Below are 23326 nucleotides of genomic sequence, written 5' to 3'. Positions count from 1 at the left end.
TCAGCAATTCTTGCCTGAATTTTCCTTTGAAACAGACGAGCAAGCATTTATTTCAAAGGGCAGTTAAGAGTCAACTCTCTTGCTTGCATTTATGGTAATATAACCCAGATTAGGTAAAGACAACAATTTATTTTCCTGATTGATAGCAAAGCAAGAGGATTGCAGCAAATAGTTTAGTTGGCTTTTTGACTACAATTGACTTTTTAATTAAATGTTTATTTATCTGCATTAAGCTAAATATTCTAGCTGCCATGGTGAGATTCAACCCTTCTAGAAAATAATTGAGTAACTCAATAAGGTTTGAGCAACTAAATCTCTATATTGGAGAAACCCAAACATGGATATTGAATGATTGCTTTGTGAAGCATCTGCACTCAGGAAAGAACATGTCAAATGTCATTTAATGTGGGGAAACGTGATGAGCTCCAGTTTGGTGCATAAAAATAGAAAAGCAATGTTTCGTTAAATTGCAGAAAGCTGGTACTTCATGTGATAAGGAAGTGAATGAGAAAACTAAGATACACCATCTATTGAGTTCTTCTGACTGAACATATTTGCAGATTAGACAGGTTTAGCTCTCACATGCTAAACCTTGCCACAGTTGATGTGGATGTACATGTAGCTGCCGCCTCCTACTAGCTATTTAGTTATCCAGTGCAAATTGAGATTCCATGGTACAACTTCAGTGGTCCTGATCCATTGGTTTGGGTCATTTGGTCTGTCTGTTGAGTGCTGTTCTAATTGTTTGCATAGGTCTGAATTGCAACCCCACTAGACTCCATTTAGTTTTGTGTATACCTGATTATGTCCTTCAATAATGAACCTATGTTGATCCCCAGGCTTGATAATAATGGTAGAGTGAGGGATGTGCAGACCATGAACTTTGCAGATTTGTACTGTTGATGAAGATGCACAGAGCCTAGTGTAAAACTGCCAGATTTGTTGAGAGTCCATCCCATTAATTCATTTCAGATACTATTCTGTTTTGCTGTCATGTAAAAAAACAAATGTAATATAACTTTAAATTGCCTTTTGCCTGCCAGAAGGCAGACAGAGAGTCACTGTTAGCATTCCTCGGCGTCCTGTGCAATCAGAGAAAGAAAAGCAAAAGAGAGTACCATCAGAGTCACTGAGTGTCCATAGATTCACCTCCAGCACTCCCACAGCCTCTGCAGACTCCATTTCAGTTCAAGCCATCAGCATCCCAACCCCAGATCCAAACCTCTGACATGATGAGGAAGCCTTCAGCCACCCAGGACCCTACAGGAGCCTTTCTTGCCCTCTGCGCCCTCTCAAATCCTTGTTCCGATACCTGATTCTCATGAGCCAGTCTTCAGCAGCCAGAAGCCTGGTGTGTGTCCTTTGACTTCAAATTGCCTGCTAATTGTGTGGGTTCCTCACCTGCAAGTTGCTAACAGCAAAGTTGCAGAACGGGTCCATCACCATGGATACCGTCCTTGAGGTCATCTCTGCTTCTCCTTCTCAACAGAGGGTGTTCTCCCGTTACAAGTGCCCTGCACCAGTCTGCTGCTCCCCTGGATCTGCAACCCCTCATGACTGCTGCTGAACACAAGCACTGCCATCTTGGGCCCTGACCTAAAGGTCACAGGATTTTAAATGAAACACTGACGGCTCCTTCAACAGGCCATTGAAAGCCTGTATGGAACCATTGGCTGTAGGACTGGGTTGAAGAACCCTCTGAGGGAGCACTTTGTGTCTGCTCCCCGCCCATCCAAGTTCACATCAGTGGCAGCGCTGCCGTTACAGCGGCTTCAGCCACGCTGCCATTTTTTTGTGTTGTGGCAAACTACACAATGTGGAGGGAAAAAATGACTTTTTCCAAGTAAAAGCTTCTACCAATCATGTTGTAAACAGATTCATCTGCCACGGGCAGCTTAGTGAAGGATGCAATAAAATTGTGTTGGTTCACTTATTACCTGTCACAGAACTGATCTGAATGTAATGCGCTTTGTGATGCAACCAAATGGATTTTGAAGATCACTGCAATGTGTACTTGATGGTTTCTTTCATGCACAGTTCCATATAGATAAACACTAATTCATTGCTCAAATGAACCAATGGTCGGAACTATTTTGGTGAAATTGTCAGTGACTTTGTGATTGCAGAGAAGATGCTCATGCTTTTTTTAAAAAAAAGCTATATCCAATAGACTGATTAGTTTCAAAGATGCAAGTGTCAGAAATACATTTGCCAGTTACAGCCAAAGTAAATGTTTCCTTTTTTCCTCTTTTCCTTTGCAGGTTTTTCTGTAAATGCTTCATCAGAGCGCCTGAACATGGGAGAAATTGAGACACTTGATGACTACTGAACATAAGCAAACTCTTGATTTATTTAAGAAAGTTGTTGATCATGAATTCTGAATGCATCAACCAATATCAATTAATTAAAAATAATCTGTCACCTTGAGTTTATGTCTGTCTTTGGTACTTCAACACACTGATTTGTTGTGGCCCCTTCATTCATAATGCAATCATGTTTCAAGTACAAAGCAGCCACTTCAAAGGGCTCTGCACCAACCTACAATTTTCTGAGTCTAGAATCACTGTTTCTATAATGTAACATTAATGATGCACTTGTTTCCTTATCAGTTTATTGTTGGATTTTATTCAGAATACATGATTAACAGGTCTATTCAATGTTGGTCATGTTAACATCCATTGTTTAGTTGACATTACAAAGCAATCCTGTCAGTAATGTATTTATAAGATAATTCTATAACACACATGTTGAAGTGCTTGCTTTAGTACTGAGATGTAAAAAAATGGTTTGGATATTGTGAGGATATCCATTTAGTTTTTGTGAGGAGTACCTAATCTTTCCTTGCCCCTTTAAGAAGTATTTTCCCATTTTTTGGCCGTGTACAGTTTTTTTGAAATTAATATATTTACAATATTCAATACAGTATAGCCGTCTTGAAATATGCAGCTATGATCAATAATAAGTTGGTTGAATTGTTTCTGGGAATCCAGAAATCGAGGTTTTTATTGTTCTACAGTTGCTGCATGAAGGTGGCAATGTGTAACTGGACATGGAAGAAATTTCACTTTCCATCACTGCATGTGCAGGCCAGTGCCCAATAAGGAGTTTTCTCTCTTACAGGGGCTTTATCCACTTCTTGTACAGGTTATATTTTAAAATTGTTCAATAGCAAATCTTTTACAGCATCTTGACCTAATCAAAATCTGTTTATACAACATGAGGATGACTATGGAATAAATGCTACAGCTACTGTATGCCACCAGTTATATCCAACATTGAATTTGCAGCTTACTGTATTTAGATGTACAGAAGATTCCCTTTGAAAGGGAACTTGGGTAATTGACCCTTTGGTGACTGAAGGACTCTTTTAGTTTCTGAGAAACATGTTTTGAATGACTTTTTTTTAAAATAAGATTCTGTACAAACAATGCTAAATGTTAGACTGAGAACAGTTATATACACAGAACATGTCTCTGGAGTGCATTCTCTTCATGTCACTTTTCTAAAGCAAGTGTTTTTAATATTTTTCTTCAATTCAAATTAATTTGTTTTTTTTTTTAAAAGTAGGCACACCTCGTCCTCTTTCCCAATTACCCTATAGTGGCAAGGGTTAATTTGGCAGCTGAGTGGTAGTCAGGGAAAGATGGATTATGGGCGTAAACTTGGTCTCATCACAATGGCACTACAATTTAGAACTCATCATTTGCCACTTATTTCAATGCTGTATGCACCTGTACACTTTATGGACATTTGTTCCAGTAAAATACAAATCATCAGGAAAAGCAGGAAATCAAAATCCATAAAAAAACCAGCCTTAATTTTATTAAGGTGCTTTTCTACTTTTGTTAATTGCAGGTATTTTGTCTGCGAATAAAGTGACAATAGTAAGAACCTATTCTGCTGAGTCAGTGCTTAAAATATCCTGCAGCAATAAAGGACGTCCAATGTCTAGTCACATTGGAGTTTGCATGAAGGATTCCATCTCCTTAAAGGCATAATTTATTTAAAATTTGAATTTTAAAAACATCGAAAACTTATTTTGCATAATAAAATTTGTTTACAGGTTTTGAACTGTTTCTCTTGTAATATCTACATTACTGACATCCATCTGCACATCTCAGCTACTGTTTTCTCTAAAAAGAATTATTTTGTTTTTCCATCGATTATGCTGAAATTCTTGAAGGATTTTTTGGTGACAGTTGAACACTTTGTCCTCATTCCCCCATATTTTAATATTCAGAACACATTCATATATGTATCTTTAGTTTGAGGATATTGTTCTGCGTTCCATTGAGTTATACAATAGTCAGTATATTGAATAACCCTATCCACATAATTCAGGAAGAACTAACAAAAATCCAAAAGTCGCTCATACTGAGAAATCGTGCCCTAGGCCGAGAAGTATGTTCATTTGTCGAAAGGATAGCCCATTTAAAAATGAATTATTCTAATACTTTTGATAGCTTTAAAGCAAAATCAGTGAAATGCAACTTTATATTCCATTTATAAGCTATTCTAATGTTTGGCTTAAAACATACATGCACTGAAGATTTTGAGGTAACTGCAGTAATCCTATGTGTTTAATTTTGGAGTTCATAAGTTCATCCTTTAAATGAGGTCAGAATTCAACTTGCTCATGTTGTTCCTGAGTCTGTTTCAAAAAAGATTGTGCTTCAGATTCCAGATATTTAAGAAAATTGTAGTACCATCTCCTTCAGATATCAGGTTTCTCCAAAGAGATAAATATTTGTTTCTGTTGCATAAAATTTCACATTGAAAAGTATTACCACATTAAAAATCAAGTTTTGTATATGTAATTGAATTTTCCCAAAATAAATTGATGTTCAAAGCTTTGTAATATTTCAATGTGCAGGACAAAGTACTATTCCAAAAGAAGTACATTTAAAGAAATGAACACAGCCAAAATGTTGCCATGTTGAAGCATATCTTGCAAACCTAACTAGTTTTCTATTTTCCCCCCACCCCGCCCAAATTAAATACTGATCAAGGTGATCAAAGTTTTTTCTGGAATAAGTTTTACTTTTAAGGTTAGGATTTAGTTGTGTGTCAAATCAGCAAATTGATCTGCTTGAAAATCATCCTTATAAACAATAACAATTGTTTAATTCTTCGTAAATTTCATTTTTTTTATATATGCCAGGCATTAAGCCAAAGCTATACTGTCTCAAAGACCTCAGATGAATTTTTCAGATCTATACATGAAATGTGCATATTTACTTTCCCTTTGATCCAGGAATACTGTTTGGAATTGTTTCTGTACAACTGAGAAAGAAGGGACCACTGAGAAAAGAATAATCAGCCATTGAACAATCTGACTTGTGTGAAAACATGCATTATCTGTGTTGTATCAGAGATGATTATTCATTTCTTCATGCCAAACTATCTGGAGGAGTTGGAAAACTAGATGGTTTTTTTTGTTCTTGGGATCTTTTGTGAATGCTTATTCACAAATGGTGAATTTACAATCGTAGATTGGTATTTTCATTAAGGTGCAAAAATATGTAAATAAAATAAATGAATTCTAAGATTAAAATGCTTGATCTTTAATTTGACATTTACTGACTTGAAATATGTGTTAAATGTTCATCTAATATGCAACCTTCCCGTTACAATAAAAAGGATGGAGAGGACAGGATAAAAAGGAAACTATAACGTGAAAATCAAGAGAAATGAAAAGGGAAGTTAGGACAGGTAAAGAAGTAAAAGTGTCCAGAAGAAATGTAAATTGAAGAAACAGTCGTTTGAAATTACCAATGGAAATAGTTAAGTTCCTCAAAATCTGAAAGTGCTAAAAATGAACATTATTTCAAGCCATTGAACTATATATTATATACTTAGCTGGAAGAAGTATTGTTCTTTAACAACAATGGAAACATTGAAGGATACCAGACAGCTGTGGCAGGACCTAAATGCATAACCTGCTGCAAAACTTAATCCAGTACAGCAAGAAAGCTTCACTCCCAGATGAACTTGATGCCTCTTCACCAAATTAGACTACCAGAATAAGAAAGAATCACTGCGCATCTCCATATCCCTTGATGATCCTCTACTGTCAGTATTTGAAGGTGATGAGTAGGATGCCTTAAGGAGAGTGAATTCAAGGAAAGCATCCAGAGCATTTTCTGGCTCTACCCAAAACCCTGGAACACTGACAGCAAAGGCGCATACATCGAGATGCTCTTTATGGTCTACAATTCAGCATTCAACACTACTATACCTCAAAACTGAATAGCAAGCTCCTATGACCTGGGCATCTGACCCACACTGATTGAATAGTTATTGAATTTCCTATCTCCAGATCCCAATCAATGCGGATTGGCAAGAATATCTCCACAATCTCTATCAGCACCAGAACATCACTGCTCAATTCACTTTACACCTTTGACTTGATACAATAACATTTGCAAATTTTCTGATGATACTACAGGAGTGGGCTGCATAAAAAGGGGTGATAAGACCTCATACAGGAGGGAGAATGAAAATTTGGCTGAATGGTGTACTAACAACAACCTCACAATGTCCTCAAAACAACCAAGGAGATTATGGACTCTAGGAAGGGAAAACAGGTGTACAATCCAGTGATAATTGGGGGGATCATAGGAGAGGGTGAGCAAAGAATTGCTATCTTAGAGGACCTTTCCTGGACCCAGCATATTAATGTAATTGTGAAGAAAGCATGTCACCGCCTCTGCTTCCTCAGGAGACCTTGCATGATATCGTAAACTTTTGCAAACTTCTAAAGATTGTGATGCATGTGCTGACCAGCTGCATCACGGCATGGTATGGTGGCACCAATGCCTGTGAGCAGAAAGCCCTGCAAAAGGTAGTAGACACCACCTAGTACATCACTAACAAAACTCTCCCCAACATTAAGAACATCTCCATGGAGCACTACTGCTGGAGAGTAGCAGCAATCTTTAAGGATCCACACCACCTAGGACATACTCTGTTCTCACCGCCGCCATCAGGAAATAGATCTAGGTGCCACAAGATTCGTACCACCAAGTCTGAAACAGTTGCTACCCCTCCACCATTAGACTCCTACTAAACAACAAACTCAATCAGAGACTTAAGGACTCTTGCTTTACATATTATTTATTACTGATTTTTTTTTTATATGGCTGTTTATGTTTTGTTTAAAATCCTTTTGTAAACTTTTTTTTTAGTACAGTTTAAATTCAGTATAAATTCTTACTGGCCCACAAGAAAAAGAATCTCAGGGTTCTATGTGGTGTCATGGACACAATCTAACAATAAATCTGAACTTTGAACTTTAATTTCAACAATGCAGGTTGTGGTTAAAGTAAGGTAGAGTCGGTATATATATATGGAGATTGAGAATCTGGTTGGAGGGTGCCAAAACAGCAATCCTACTCTCAGTGACAACAAACCCAAAAAGTGTATTGAGGATATTAGGAAGGGGAGGCCAAGGAACCATGCACCTGTCCTCATTGAGAGTTGGAGAGAATGAGTGCCTGCAAGTTTCTGTGAATCTACATATCTCCTTGAGCCAGCACTTCAAGGCAACAGTGAAGAAGGTCCACCCACCCTTGCACTTTCCAAGAAATGTGAAGAAATTTGGTGTGTTGTCAAATACTCCATGAAACTTCAACGGAAAGTATACTGAATGATTGCATCGCAGCCCAGTTTGGTAATTCAAGAATCCAGGAACACAGAAGACTGCAGAAAGTAGCAAACATATCTAGGTTTGTTGCTGCCTCAGACTTTTTGAAAACATCAAAATGAGGTGCTGCCTCAGAAGGCAGTGGACATTAGTAAAGACCACCACCCCCCCCCCCCCCCCCACATCTCTTGTTGCTACCTTTAGGAAGAAGGTAGAGAAGTGTGAAGCCCAGCACCTCCAGGCTCAAGAGCAGTTTATTTTCCCAAGGAATCAGGCTTTTGAACCTCACCTTAGCACCTTAATCATAAACTATTCCAGGACCACAAAAAGGTCTGTCAACATTATTTGCACTAAAAGTGTAGCTGAATATTTATTATCTATCTTTTATATTTATTATTTCTTTTTGTACTATTATTTAATGTATGCTATTGGAATTGTATTTTTAACAAAAGTGCTATTTACGAGCCTATGTGCTTTGTACTTGCGTGCATGTTGTTAACATCATCGTACGGATCACAAAGTAAAACAGGCTCCAGTTCAGTCATTCCTGGAGTCTGCAGATCTGTGTCTTTTCTCTTACACCAGGAAAAATATTTACTCTTTCATCTTTTTCTTGCGTCCATAGATGTGCTTATTTGCTTAATAGTCACATCAAAGTTCTCAGGGCTATTGACCACATTCTTTCCAGTAGGTCATTCCCAATTAATCATCAAATTTAGATAAGCATGGCCAGAGCACCTCTTCTCATTATCCCACATTATTTCCCTGTCATGCCCCAGTAATTTTCCTTCTTCATCTAAGTTCATTAGGCTGTGAGATTTGTGTCTTACCAGCCTGTACACCAATTAATAAGGTACTTTCACGTTTAAGAGTCTGTTTTGTGAACATAGCAAATTAGTAGTAAAAAAAAGTGCTGTTGATGTGCACTTACCAACAACACTTCAGGAGGGTCACTCATCTCATTATTGCTTGTTTTAAATGTCTGAACTTCACATTTTGGTGTCAAACAAACTAAATGAACATTGCAGATTTACTTAAGGTGGATACAAAGTAGAATCTCATGTTAGATTGCCAGGTTTTACCAATCTGGTTTTCCACTTTCTCCCATGTTTGCATGAACTAAATCTTGACATTCCACTTAAACATAAGAAGTGGAAAGGACTTAATTCCTCATTCTTTAAATCAGGGGTGTCAAACTCAAATTCACAGAGGGCCAAAATTAAAAACTTGGACTAAGTCGTGGGCCAAACTAAATATTTATTGAAAATTCTTAACAACATCTGCATGTTTTCTCTTCTTTCAACATATGTAATGTTAAACTTTTTCTTATTAAAATAAATGTTTAATAATAGTTTTGGTTAAACTCTTTCCAGAAGAAGCATTAACAAATGAGAAATAAAATATTCAATAAATAATATTTCACTATAGCCTTTAAGCTCCTTTTAAATGTATTTTTTTTCACAAGCCAACAAGTCAAAAAAATAACAACTTGCTTCAATGAAAATCCAATCTTTCAACTATGAACAGTCCAAAGTTAACCAAAGAAAATATTAATCAAAGCTTAGCTTGCTACACTGTGATTTACTCTGATGCACCTGGGTCTAAACCAGATACTTGGCATCTCTTAGATGCAAGTTCATCAAACTCTGGGGCCAGAGTTTGCCTCCCACCTGTGTTGAAAGGTCCTGTTTTCTGTCTTTCGTTTGGCCATTTTTCGTAAGGGGTTTATTACACGTGAGTTGGGCGACAGGTCGCAGATACTAATGAAAGTAAAGAGAGGAGGTGGGGGTGATTAGCGGGCTGACGGGCCGGCGCCAACGCATTTGCAAAGCATTCTGGGATTTGTAGTATTAACTGTGCATGCGCTATAGTGGTGTGGCGGCCAGCGAGCCAGCTCTAATACATATTTGATATGATCTTGCAGGCCAAATATAATTATATCACGGGCCAAATTTGGCCCGCGGGCCTGAGTTTGACATGTGTGCTTTAAATAATAAATTTAACAATAAGGGTATGGTCAGTTCAAAGCTAGTTTAAACATTTTGGCCAGGTGACCGCCCTATCTGTGTCATATCTATGTCAAATCTCTACAGAAAAGTTTTAAAACATCCCACTGTACTGTTACATTTGTCATTGTCTTTACCAGTTAAATGCAAACATTATCAGCACTTTGGCAAATACACATTAAATAGTAGGCTTAAACTTTGAAATGTCAGCAATGTTCCAGCAGAAAGCCTTTCAGTTTAGTGTGGAACTGCCATGATGATATCATAATTCAACAACAAAGTTGTTGGAAAATAAACATGGTTTGAAGACTAAAGTTTGATTCCTCATCACAACTATGTGAAAGTACAAAATATTCCAATGTAGATGGATAGATTTCACAGCCTGTAAACTAGTTCAAGAAAGATCTTGCTTTATAAGGAATTGTGTTAAAATCTTAAATATTGTTATAACCTTCTATAATTGTACTTCCAACTGGCCCTTTCTTTGGCCAGCATCTCTACCCCAGTGGCCATTCATGCAGGTGATCCCCCATCGTCTGGAGCTATGCATCCCAGATGGCCGCTGTCGTGCATTCCCGTGGGAAGCCAGGGGCTGGCCCAGCAGGCACACATCCAGGGCATACTGGTATTTACGTAGGAGCTCCCCATTGCTGGGCTGTGGACTATTGGCTACCTCATGCCAGGATGTCGTTCCTGCTCGCATTCCCAATGATTGAACTGGTGCTGACTGAGCTAGGTGCACCTCATTGCCAAGGCGTGCTCCCCTTCTGGATTCATAGGGAGAGTCAGGACTGTGGGCCAAATTGTAGGGAGAGGAAAAAGAAACCAGTTCCCAAAGCATCCACCCCAGCAAGGATTATTTGAAGAGGTGGTTGAGTAGAGAGGGGAATGGAAGAATGGCGTCATTACTGAAATATTTTGATTAAAGAGTCCATCCATCAGCTCCTGTAGCTGTTGTTGAGCAGAATAGGCAGAGGTGGAAGACCCTCAACTATGTGTGGTGGAGCAGTGATGCAGGTGCTGCAGTCTGGTGTGGTGTTGCTGTGTGTGTATTTGTAGACTCCCACAGTGTGGATCAGCATAGACTAGAAGAAGAACAGTTTGAAGGGTAGTCTTCATCTGTTGGTGGGGGGAAGAGGGCGAGGGGTTTGGGAGAACACATCTGGTGAGTTCATTGGTGTGATTACATGACAGATTAATCAGGGGCCACCTGTGGTGGGGAGAAGCAGAGGGGAGGTTGGTCTGGGTTGGAGTGGGAGGTACATTGGAAGCTTTAACCTTAAGGGGCTTCCCTCCACAATGCTCTTTCCAGAAAGCATATCAGTCACCAGCAGGGTGGCATTGCTAAACTTTGTTTCAGCCCTGCAAACTTCCCGGACAGTTTTCCTGGTCACATTCCCATGAGGGGCAAGACCACCACCCCTCTAAGGGCATGGCATGCAGTGGTGACTAAATCGCCCACCAGGAGACCAGTCACCCCCCCACCCCCTGTGTTCTTGGGGAAGTGGAGCTTGCAGATGCTCTCCATAGATGGCTGTTGTGATATAGAGAATTTAGGTTAAAAAGACTTAAGTTAAAATGTGATGATTAATCATAAACAGGGAAGCCAGAACGGACAGAGAGTTTACTAGCAGTCAAGGACAGAAGGAGCTGCTGAATATGTTTTTTTAAACCTATCTTTTCATGGTCATAGTGAGAGACATGCAGGAGACAAAGGATTGATAAGAAGTGTGAGAAACAGAATTCAGTGAATGTAGAATTCACAGCGTACGTAACGAACGTGATAATTAATAATGCAGTTATACTTAGAATGTTTTTGTAATACTAACCAATTAAAACAGTATTAATAAGAAGGGGAAGGGCAAATAATAAAGGTATAAAAATCAATGCACTGTATGTATCGGGGCTTAACTGGTGAGAAACCAGTTGAGTCCAACTCTGCAGACTTGTAAATAAAGCTTGTCGTGTCATCAGTTTTAAAGAGACTCATGTGTGAGAAGTTTTATTTCTGACAGCTGTGATTAGTGCCCACTCACTGATAACCTGAATCCCCTCGCTAATGGTGTGCCTCTGTGGCCGGGCATGTATGTCTGATTGTAGAAGGGTAGGGAACCTGGCCGTCACCCCAGTCATCACCCATTCCCATAGGATGGTGCTGTCATAGACCCCTTCTAACAGCATCTGCAAGGCTTTGTTAATCGTCTGGTGTTCAGACAGACTGCCTAGGGTCCTCGTTTCCCAATGGGAGACGAGGACATTGTGAGCCTTCTCATCCAACGGCCGTAGCACCATGCGGCTAGGTGTTCACCGGACGTATCGGTCCCCTAGACCAGTTACTTCTTGGCGGAATAGAGTGATACTTCACGATCCACATTTCCACCAGGTTCCTGGCAGAGAGGCCACATGACCCTCCACAATACAGAGCATTTAATATTTTTTTTAAGACAACATATTTTAAGATCATAGCCAAATCCCACTGCTAAAAATGATTTTTTAAAATGACATTGAATGTAGCTGCAGCAGATACTGACTTGTGACTTGGGCAGATTATTAACAATTTTAAAGCTCCATTTTCATTGGTGAACTGTGTATTTCTGTCTCAGTAATAGTTCTGTCTTAGATAAAAATGAGATTTAAAATAGAAGCATTAATATCACTGTTTTAGCTAATTAAAATGAACATTATATTAATTTTTTTTCAGTAACTGGAGTTACTGAAAGGCAAAATAGAAGTTGAGATTAAAAGTCAGGATCAGTTGTTAAGATTACAATTTCATCTGAGACCTAAACATATACTGGAAATTAAAACAAACCTTAGTTTAAAAGGGCACTTATTTCTTCCTTTCCTTTGTTCTCCTGGTTTCTGGGAAAAGAATCAGGGGATTTTAGCATAAACTTTAAACAAAATAAAATGATGAAAATGTTAAAAGTAAAATAGAAATATTTAATTATATTGTCTACTTGAGATATAATCATCTCCAAATGTTTAAGAAGTAACAAGACAAGGAATTAAAGGGAAAATTATTTTTGTGTTATCTCGTGCTAAGAACAAGTGGAAGTTTCACTCAGCTCCATACTTTAAGTTCTGTTAAACTCAGTGGATCCAAATGTACAGACGATTGGTAAAGCTGAGTGCCAATTAGAAGAGCCAGATTGTAATGGTAAGTTATGCTACCTAAATTTTTTCTAGTAATGGTTATCATTAAAATGCCAGTTCTAGAAATGAGATTAAAATAATTTCTACTACTAAAGTAATATTGATATAACAAATTATACATAATTATATTTGTCAGCAAGGATTTTTACAAAAACAAATATATTCATTTAATAGAATTTATTCGTAAAAAATAGATAATGTGCTTGTAACTTTTTGTAGACTGCTTTTAATCTTTAATTGGAGATGAAATAATTGAAATACATAAAAAGAGATTAAAAATATCCATGCTCAATTCTAAAAGAATGAATGAAATAGAAAGAACATTTTAACTGTGATGTACTTCTGGCAATTGTGTAACCTCAGACAGTATGGCTTTGCAGGCATTTCAACCAACTATTGAATAAGCCATGGCATTATTGCCACACAATAAATGTTGTTGTTTTGTGTGAAAATATTTAGTAAAATAAACATTTCTACATTTTGTAATTCAACACTGTTCTGTACGAAATCTCATCAATAACATTTCAGAGGGTATGCTACTGTGTCTGTAGGAAGTTCGCCAAATAGCATGCCATAGTTTCCTTTCACTTCTTATATCAACATACTTGTCTGGTATGTGGGAGGAAGGTGTTGGCTCCTGCTAGGGCAAGAGGGTTAGATACTTACTTCTCTTTTAGGTGCAGTACAGAAAGACTCCCTTGTGCATGTGCAGGAGTAGGCATCTTCCAGGACTTTTTTCTCTCTCATCGACAGTTACACAAGTATAATCAGACCATTTCAGACTCAGAAGTAAAATGGCCCACTGCAGACACTGGAAACTGCTGCCATGGACAGTTTTAGGAATAACTATTATTATGGCATTTACAGGTAAAACTGCTGTTCATTTACCAATATATTGAAGCATTCAGGGGATTCAAACTACTTCATGGAATAGCCATGCTTCATTTTTTTTTCTTTATATGTGATTCGATCAATTACTAATATCTTGCTCAGATGTGTTTGAGGGTATGTGTGTGTTTGTGCGTGCTATGTATTCAAATATATTTATTGAAGAAGATTATATAATTAAAAATAAAAGCTGTTATTTTTCCACTTAACAAAAAATTGTATTTCAGCCTAATAATCTGAAATTCAGCAGTAAATGTTGGTTATTTGAATGGGTTTACAGATAAGGTTTGAATGCGGAAGCATTTAGCTGATCTTAAAAACATATTTATTTTTATTAATAATTATTTGACACAGAAAATACCTTTTATTCGATGTGATTATTTTTAGATCAACATTAGTTAAAATGTTCATTTGGATTGTGGGAATGAATTTGATAAAATTTGTACACAAATATTACTTTGGTACACTTAGTCTGAAGATGTTCTTAAATAATATTTGATAGTTTAAGTCACTTTCTTTAAATAATTATGGTATTTTTCTCACAAAATTAAAAAAAAATGAAGGACGAGCCAGTTCTACAAACTCTGACACAGAAATGAATCTGTGCTGAGGAAATGGTTTGCAAATACCCAATTTATTCAAATTAATAAATTCAAGAATTTATTCAAATTCTTCTAAATTAAACTTTCTTTAACAGAAGCAAAGGGGATAAGCCAGAATGCAGCCTTTGGTGTAATTGAGGAAGGAGTAAAATTAAACATTAAAGAATAGCTGCAAATGAATATTAGAGAGAAAGAAAACCTTACAGAATAGAGACGAACTTGGTTCAGTAGGTAGGAGGCTGCTATTTTTTTCCTACAATATATTCCTACGAAGGTGTAATTTAAAAATTAAATGAATTTTTACTACTTCACTGGAACAAGTTCTAATTGTTGAACGACAATTGGAACAACGCCTGTGTTGCAGCTTGCAGAGCTACCAAACGTTCAAAATTAATTTGGTGATTAATAGAAATATTTTCATCCAGTGAAATTATCTAAACCATGCTAATGTTTCCTTATTATTTAATGCAACATATTTAACATCAGATATCTTCTACCCTGGAATGGCCTATTAAAAGCTGCATGTGCAATGCTTGGATTTTGACATGGGCCATCAACACAACATATTACAACCAGGAGTCCACTCAGCCTATTGTGCTATGATTACTCTTTGAAGAGCTCCCCTGTGTGTCAACTCTGCCCTTCCATATAGTCAAACAACATTCTCACCTTCTAAAATATTTATTTTTTACTAAATTATTCTTGAATTTGTTTACTCCACCCTCCCAGGTAGTAAAGCTCTTTTCTCATTCAGCTGGAACCTGTGCCTCTGTCTGTTCAACATTCTGGCACAACAAACAATTCCTCTTTATTTACTTTGTTAAAATTCCAGATTAAATGCCATGACCAAATATCTCTCCGAATTTTTTCTGCTCTAAGGGGGACAAACTCAGTTTTCTTGTCCTATTAAATACAAGATTTTCATCCCTGGAACCATTCTAGTAAACCTCCTTTCAACCTTTTCTAGAGCCTTGATGTACTTTCTGAAGCCTGAAAGCAGAAATTGTGCTCAGAATACTAGCCAACCCTAATTGGAGTTTTAAAAAAAAAAGATCAAAGAACATTTCCTTGTTTTTAAACATTTCCATGCAGATCAGGCAATATCAGTGGAAAGAGAAGCTGTTAATGTTTCAGATTGAAGATCCTTCATTTCTAATATTAAGGATCCCATATACCTTTTTAACAGCCTTCTCAGTCTATCTATCCCCTTATTCTTATCATAATGGTGCAAAACTGAAGGGGATGCATGGACATTTTATCTACTTGCATCCCCATCATTATTGCACCACGAAGCCTCTTCATTCTGCCAACTCCATATGCACTTCTCTTAATCAATTTGTATCTGGAAAGTTCTTCCCATTTCATCAATTTCTTCTTGACATTCTGACATTATTACCTCAATCTTCACTGCACTTGTAAATTACAGATCATCCACAAATTTCAAACTTATCCATGGAAACAAAACCACCCATGATACTCTCATCAGCCCTGCCATGACCTCATATGATATTCAAGCAATTTGGCCAAATGTGATTTCTCTTTAAAAAAATTTGATTCCAATTAATTTTGGCCAAGATATTTGGAATGGCCTGTAATTGAGGGTATTGACCTATTGTCTATTCTGGAGCAGACAAAGCATCCAAGCTCTGTGATTTCCACATCTGATACCTCCAGCATAAGTCACATCCAAGCCAGAACAGATATTGTTTCTCATTGGTGATCAATCTTCTATGCATCTTCTCTTTGCCCATTATTATTCTGTCAATTTTTTTCTATCTACCTCTTTACCCCTTCATTTGTGACAAAGTCTCATTTGACTTCTCAACTGTGGCTTCTTCCTCTTCCACCTCGTTAGTCCCTACTCAGCCTCATCTTGCCTTCCCCTATTTCCATGTTTATGTGAGCTGTTCATCTCTTCTTTGCACCAGTTGCTTCTTTTCCAATTCTATGTGTGCATCCTATTCCTTTCTTCAACCTCTGTCTGTTCCTTCTTTGAATTTCAATGCTGGGAAAGGAAGTGTTCTCAGTTTCTGAAGTTATTTTGGATGCTTCTTGGTATGATCTTTAAGTAAGCATGGCAGTGTAGAATCATAAAATAATCTGATCCAGTGTTAGTTTGGTGGCAGTAAAGTTTAGTCAATGGGCAAAATATTGAGAGCAGTAAAAGGTAACAAGCTAAAGGAATGGAGCAAATGGCCATTATTCTATCTGCAGTTAATTCGACGTAGAAGTAGACAGAAAATCATGATTCTAGACACTTCTGTTGACTCCTGTTCTTTTTTCTGCAATACATTCTCTGCTACAATTTGATGTAGTTAATTCAAGTTAGCACCTGAGCTCATGTCGAACTCCAGGAAAGATGTCAGCAATTTTGTTTGTAGATTAACAAAATGTCATTTCGACAGACAGATATACAGCACAATAACATGGGCCACATTTAGGCCCATGAGACTGTGCCGCCCAATTTACACCTAATTAACCTGCACATCAATCAGTGAGAGAAAATTGGAGCACGCAGGAAAAACCCACATAGACACGGGGAGAACATACAAAATCCTTACAGACATCTTGGGATTCAGATCCCCGTTCCTGATTCGTGGAGCTGTAAAGGTGCTGCACTAACCGCTACCTCAACCGTGCCAACCCAATTGTCATATTTGGTGGCATTTTTGATCCTACCCTCTCTTGGAGCTTCTTACCCTGATACGTCTGCTGATTAAGAAATATAATTCTACTCCTTGTTCCCGCATTTCTGAGAGTGTAAGATGTTCTCTTGCATTATGTTCCTATCAACTGATGTTAGTGAAACTTGCTAAATGTTTTCAGCAGAACTTAACAGCAGTGTTTTGGGTTTTCAATTGGTGATAGTAGCTAGCATACCATTCCACAATCTATCTCCATGAGAATAAAGTACTGAAAGAGGCTATTAGGCCCATTCTGTGAATGGTAGCTAACACGCAATTATCAAGATGTGGCTCTTGATATATGGGTTACAGCATTTAAAGTGCAAATACAGTTATTTTCAAACTGTAATTTCCAGACACCTATCAATTTCTTGATCGTGATTTTTTTTCTCAACTCCCCTCAAAACATTCTGTTTATGGCTGTTTTATCACCACTTACTTACCCAACTACTTTGACAAAGGGTGGGAATCCACTCTATCTCACTATTCCTCTACATTTCTAGGTGTGCTACAATTTGCAGGATTTTCCCTTGTCTTGTTTGCCTTCCCACTTCACACTTCCATGTGAAGACATTGCTAAAGTGCTGGATAGATGACTTATCCATAAAATGAGGATGCATAGAGTTAGGGGTTCTGTATTAGCCTGCTCAGAAGATTGGTTAACCAAAAGAGAGTTGAGATAAATGGGTGTTTCATTGGTTGCAGTCAGTGTTGAGTGGAGCACCGCAAGGGTTAGTTCTAGGCCCACAACTGTTCACTAGATACATGAATTTTGGAAGAGGGCACTTGGTTTAGTATATCTAAAGGCACTTTCAGGTGGCCAAAATACCACGATTTAAAGCCACATATTTTACCCCTATGTGGCTGTTGGAAGGCCACCTGAAAGTGGAGAACCCAGCCAGGAGGAGCACTTACCTAACCCCCCCCCCTTCCTGTAGGTCTAATCTCCAGATTCGAGAATCCCCCGTTGCACCTGAAAGCAGCAGTGGGACTACGGCCACAGTCCACAGGAGCTAGCATTCGCTCAGACGCGGCTCTCCTTCAGCTGACACGTTCAGGTGACAGAAAGGCGTCTTCTCCGCGGCCACCAGAAAGTCCCAGCTGCACTCCCCCAGCTGCGTCTGCCGCCGCATTATCTGTGTCCGAGCACCTGAAAGCGGCTCAAGTTTGCTGATGACCCTAGAGCGAAAAACAAATTGCGCAGTGGATTTGAAGTGTCTTCAAAGAGATATAGATGAGAGGACAAGGGTATGGCAGATGGAGTACAATGTTAGTGTGAGATTATCCTCTTTGGATAAAAATAAAAGACTGGAATATTATTTAAATGATGAAATATTGCAGAAAGCTGTTGTGCAGAGTGCTTGTGTATGAATCTCAAAAGTTTTGTTTGCAAGTTGATGCATCGTCAATAACAGCAGACAATCAAGAAGACAAATAGAATATTGAATTTCATTGCTGGAAGGATTGACTTGAAGAGCTGGGAGTTTCTGCTGCAACTCTACAGGATATTGGTGAGGCTGCACCTGGAAAACTACATAAATTCTAGTCTCCTTACTTGAGAAAGAATATACTGCCCTTGAAAACAGTGCAGAGGAGGTTCATCTGATTGATTTTGGAGATGAGAGGGTTATGATGAAGAGAACCTGAGTCAACAGTAACTCACCAAAATTCAGAAGAATGAGAGGGGTCTCAAAGAAACATATAAAATTATGAAAGGGAGAGATAAAATAGAGGCAGGAAAATTGTTTGCACTGGTAGTGAGGCTAGAACTAAATGACTTTGCCTCAGAATTTGGGGGAGAAAATTTAGGACTGCTTTTCCCAGAGTGTGGTGAATCTGTAGAATTCTATGCCCAAGGAAGCAGGAGAAGTAACCTCATTACATATACAGGTATTTAAGACGAGCTTTTCGTAGTAAGGGAACTAAGGGTTATAGGAAAAAGGCAAGTAGGTGGAGCTGAGTCCACAGCCAAATCAACCATGATCTCTTTGAATGTTGGAGCAGGCTTGACAGGTCAGACGACCCTACTATTCCTCCTGTTTTTGCTTTTATGTTTCTTGCGTTTACTTCTCTTTGCCAATATTATGCCCAGCTGACCTTCCTGCCCAATTTTCTTCCTCACTGTCAACCTTAGCAGTTAAAGTTTGTAACACTAGCAGCTGGAACCAGATCAAGATCCTCCATTTAAACATAAACTACTGACATATTCCATGAAAAACAAGGGTAATGGTCTGTCTCGCAGAACTTCTGTTGAACCACCACTGTCGACTTTAAATTAGAATGAATTATTCTGATTTATTCACATGATAACTGGTTTCACATCCTGACAACAGACAGCTGGAATAGGAAACTACACATCTGGATATCTCTCCTGCTAGCGATATGGGACCTGAATGTTTTCACCGTGGCTTCTACATTTTTGCTTTGCTCTTAGTATTGTGAGAATCTGGAAGATGCATTGAAGTGTGGTTCAAGAAGAGAAGTTGCCACACTCTCTGCATCAATGGTCTGATCGTTTAATAAGTTATATCTCTTAGATAATTAAAAGAATTAAGATTTCTCTACCTACAAATTACACATGATGAACTGTGAAGGCTGGCAATGGAGGAGAGGAAAGGGAAATCAGAGTTTGGAAAGATGTTTTGCAAGGGGTTAATAAAGTGGACAGCCACTGCTCTCATTTTCTTTTTGTACAAGGTGCTGATAATGAAAGTGCTAGAATCAGATTTTATTGCTGTGAAATGTCATGAAATGCATGGTTTTTAGCAGCATTTCAGTGCAACTATTTATAAAAACTGCGTTTCAAAATGAATAAAAAGAGTGCAAAAAGAAAAGGAAAAGTAAGGCAGTGTCAATGGTTCACTGTTCATTCATAAATCTGGTGGCAGTGGGGAAGAAACTGTCCTTGTGCCACTGAGTGCTTGTTTTCAGGCTCCTGTACCTTTTTCTCAATGGTAGCAGAGTGAAGAGGGCATGGCCTGGGTGGTGGTGGGGTCCTTGAGGATAGAGGCTGCTTTCTTAAGACACCGCTTCTTGTAGATGTCCTCGATGGAGTGAAGACGGATGCCCGTGATGTTTCAGGCCAAGTTATCAACCCTCCGGAGTTTTTTTTCTTTTCCTGAGCACTGGCACATCCATTCCAGACAGTGACGCAAACAGCCAAAATGCTCTCCACAGTATAGCCACTGGCAAGCCTTCCTCATGATTGCATTTACATGATGCTCCAGGACAGATCCTCAGTGATAGAGCTACTGAAGATTCTTTTGTAGATTTTCACACATTATTTGGAGGAGTTTCATTACTATAATGGCATAGAACCTCTTACTTTGTTTTTCCAAAATTAAATATTAAACTCTGGAAGAGCAGAGCTCCATGCATGACAGGGGTATACACATAAAGCTGCTTTGTGGTTGCAGTTGCCAGCATCTGAATGGATGAGTTCCCAGTCCACAGAATATAATACAGTGACCTACAGGGGACCAATATTTTGCCCTGAGTTGATTTGACAAGATATTGATTAATAGAATGTCAAACTCTGGACAGGAACATTCAAAGTTTTGAAATCAGCTGTGGAAAATAAAAGCACCTTTGGTCTGATCACAATGCAAAATATTAAAACTGTGTTCACAGTGAAGCTCAATCTTAGAAGATCAATGTCATTGGAGTCCTTTCAGAAAGTTGAACTCAATTTGCCACATTGCTTGTGTAAAAAATATACTAGAACTAAATGTGCCAGTTTATATTGGAATATGGGCAACCACGTGCTAGTCTGAACCATTGATTTCAGACAGGAATGAGATGAAAAGAGCGAGTTAAAAATCATAGGGGTTAGTGTTGGTGTTTGGGAAGCTGAAAGGTCTAGGGGTAGGTAAGTCTGCTGGACTGGATGGAATGCACCCTTAGATTCTGAAAGAAGTAGTTATAGAGATTGTGGAGGCACTTGTAATTATCTTCCAACAGTTAATGGATTCAGGCATGGTTCCAGAGCATTGGAAAATTGCAGAGGTTGAAAAAGGGAAGGAGGCAGCTGAAAGGGTTATAGACCTATCAGCCTAACATCAGTGGTGGGAAGTTGTTAGAGTCGATTGTCAAGGATAAGGTTATGGAATACCTGGAGATGCATGACAAATTAGGCCAAAGTCTTAAGTTCTTAAGGAGAAATCTTGCCTGACAAACATATACAATTTTTTGGCGGAAACCACAAACAGGCTAGATAAAGACGTGCAGTGGATACTGTATATTTGGACTTTCAAAAGACCTTTGACGAGGTCCTGCACATGAGGGGGTTTCACAAAATGAGAGCCCATGGAATTATAGGAAAGATACTTGCATGGCGAGAGCTTTAGCTGATTAGCAGGAATAAAGAGATCCTACTCTGGTGTCTGCCAGAAATGGAAAGGCTGCAGAGAGACAAAGATAAGGAGAATGGACAAAGAGTGGCAAATGAAATACAATGTTGGAAAATGTATGGCCATGTACTTTGATAGAAGGAATAAAAGGGTAGACTATTATTCAGGTGAGGAGAAAATTCAAAATTCGGAGGTGCAAAGGGACTTGGGAGTCCTCATGCAGGATACCCTAAAAGGTTCAGAATCAGAATTTATTGTCATGAACAAGTCATGAATTTCACTGTTTTGTGGTAGCATCACAGTGGAAACATTCAAATAAACCACCTTACAAAAAATAAAAATAAAAATGCATGAAAAATCAAAGTAAGGCAGTGTCTTTGGTTCATCGATCATTCAGGAATTTGATGGCAAAGGGGAAGAAATTGTCCTTGTGTAGCTGAGTGCTCATCTTCAGGCTCCTGTACATTTTTTTCCTAATGGTAGCAGAGTGAAGAAGGCATGGCCTGGTTAGTGAGGGTCCTTGAGGATAGAGATGCTTTCTAAAGACACTGCCCCATGTAGATGTCCTTGATGGAGTAAAGTCTGGGGCCCATGATGTCACTGGCTGAGTTAACAATCCTCTGAGCATTGCCACCTTGATACCAGGCAGGGATGCAACCAGCTAGAATGCTCTCCATGGTACACCTGTAGAAGTTTGTGAGCCTTTGGTGACATTCCGAATCTCCTCAAACACCTCATAAAGTGCAGCCGCTGGTAAGCCTTCTTCATGATTGCATTGACATGGAGGATCCAGGACAGATCCTCAGAGATGTTGACACCCAGGAATTTGAAGTTCTTGACCCTTTCCACTACTGAGCCCTCGATGATAATTGGATCCTGTTATCCTGACTTCCTCTTGAAGTTCACATCATCTCCTTGGTTTTGCTAATATTGAGTGCAAGACCATCAACAAGCTGCACTATCTCCCTCCTGTACACTTTTCTCATTGCCATCTGTGATTCTGCCTACAACCGTGGTGTCATCGGAAAATATGTAGATAGCACTGGAATTGTACCCAGCCACACATCATGGGTTATAGTGAGTAGAGCAAAGGGCTAAGCACACATCTTTGAGATGCACCTGCGTTGATAGTCAGTGACTGTTCTCTTCTGATGAGGAAGTCAAGGATCCAGTTGCAGAGAGGGGTACTGAGGCCCAGGGTTTGGAACTTCTTGACCAGTACTGAGTGAATCATGGTGCTGAAGGCTGAGGTGTAGTCTACCAAGAGCAGCTGTATATATGAGTTGCTATTTTTGAGGTTATCCACAGCTGAGTGGAGAGCCAGTGATATTGTGATAGTAGGCAAATTGCAGTGGGTCCAGACCTTTGCTTAGGTTTGTGATAATTCTGGCCATAGCCAACCTCTCAAAGCATTTCTTCACAGTAGATGATAGTGGTATTGGATGATAGTCCTTGAGGTTAGCTTTCAGGTTGAGTCGTTGGTGAAGGTGGTGAATGCAATGTTGGCATTCGTATCAAGACAAATAGGATTCAAGAGCACGTCTGTGATGTTGAGGCCTTAAAAGGCATTGGTGAGGCCTCACTTGGAGTATGGGTCACAGTTTTGGGCTCCTTGTTTAAGGAAGGATTTGCTGGCATTGGAGAAGGTTTTGAGAAGATTTACAAAAATGATTCCAGGAATGAAGGGATTAGCATAGAAGAATGTTTGATGGCTCTTGCACTTACACCTTGGAGTTCATAAGAATGAGGGGGGAGGCCTCATTGAAGCATTTCAAATGTTGAATTACCTGTTCAAAGTTGTTTCCAATGGTAGGCCAGTCAAGGAGAAGAGGACACAACCTCAGGAATGCAGGGGAATTTTTTTTGGCCAGAGAGTGGTGAACCTCTGGAATTTGCTGCCTCGGACAGCTGTGGAGGCCAAGTCATTGCGTGTAAGTCAGAGATTTATAAGTATCTGAATAGTCAGGGTATCAAAGATTATGGGGAGAAGGCAAGG

General features: G+C 38.8%; 2 protein-coding genes across 8 annotated transcripts in view; both read left to right on the top strand.

Annotated features, from left to right (window-relative positions):
- The window catches only part of gigyf2 (GRB10 interacting GYF protein 2), a 107571-nt gene extending 102017 nt beyond the window's left edge, over positions 1 to 5554 (top strand). For all 7 annotated transcript variants that reach the window (XM_069896642.1, XM_069896638.1, XM_069896639.1 and 4 more), the window contains one exon: positions 2262 to 5554. In XM_069896642.1, coding sequence (XP_069752743.1) covers positions 2262 to 2329 — 68 coding nt within the window. In that variant the 3' untranslated portion in view covers positions 2330 to 5554. The remainder of the gene's footprint in view (positions 1 to 2261) is intronic.
- Positions 5555 to 13496: 7942 nt separating this feature from the next.
- The window catches only part of snorc (secondary ossification center associated regulator of chondrocyte maturation), a 33222-nt gene continuing 23392 nt past the window's right edge, over positions 13497 to 23326 (top strand). Inside the window, exon 1 of the mRNA XM_069896635.1 lies at positions 13497 to 13674. Within this exon, the coding sequence (XP_069752736.1) occupies positions 13602 to 13674 (73 nt within the window). The 5' untranslated portion in view covers positions 13497 to 13601. The remainder of the gene's footprint in view (positions 13675 to 23326) is intronic.

The sequence above is a fragment of the Narcine bancroftii genome, chromosome 9 (genome assembly GCF_036971445.1).
Source record: "Narcine bancroftii isolate sNarBan1 chromosome 9, sNarBan1.hap1, whole genome shotgun sequence".
In the NCBI taxonomy this organism is placed as follows: Eukaryota; Metazoa; Chordata; class Chondrichthyes; order Torpediniformes; family Narcinidae; genus Narcine; species Narcine bancroftii.
Note: the sequence above shows the minus strand (reverse complement) of the source record. Positions and strands in the feature narration are given on the sequence as shown.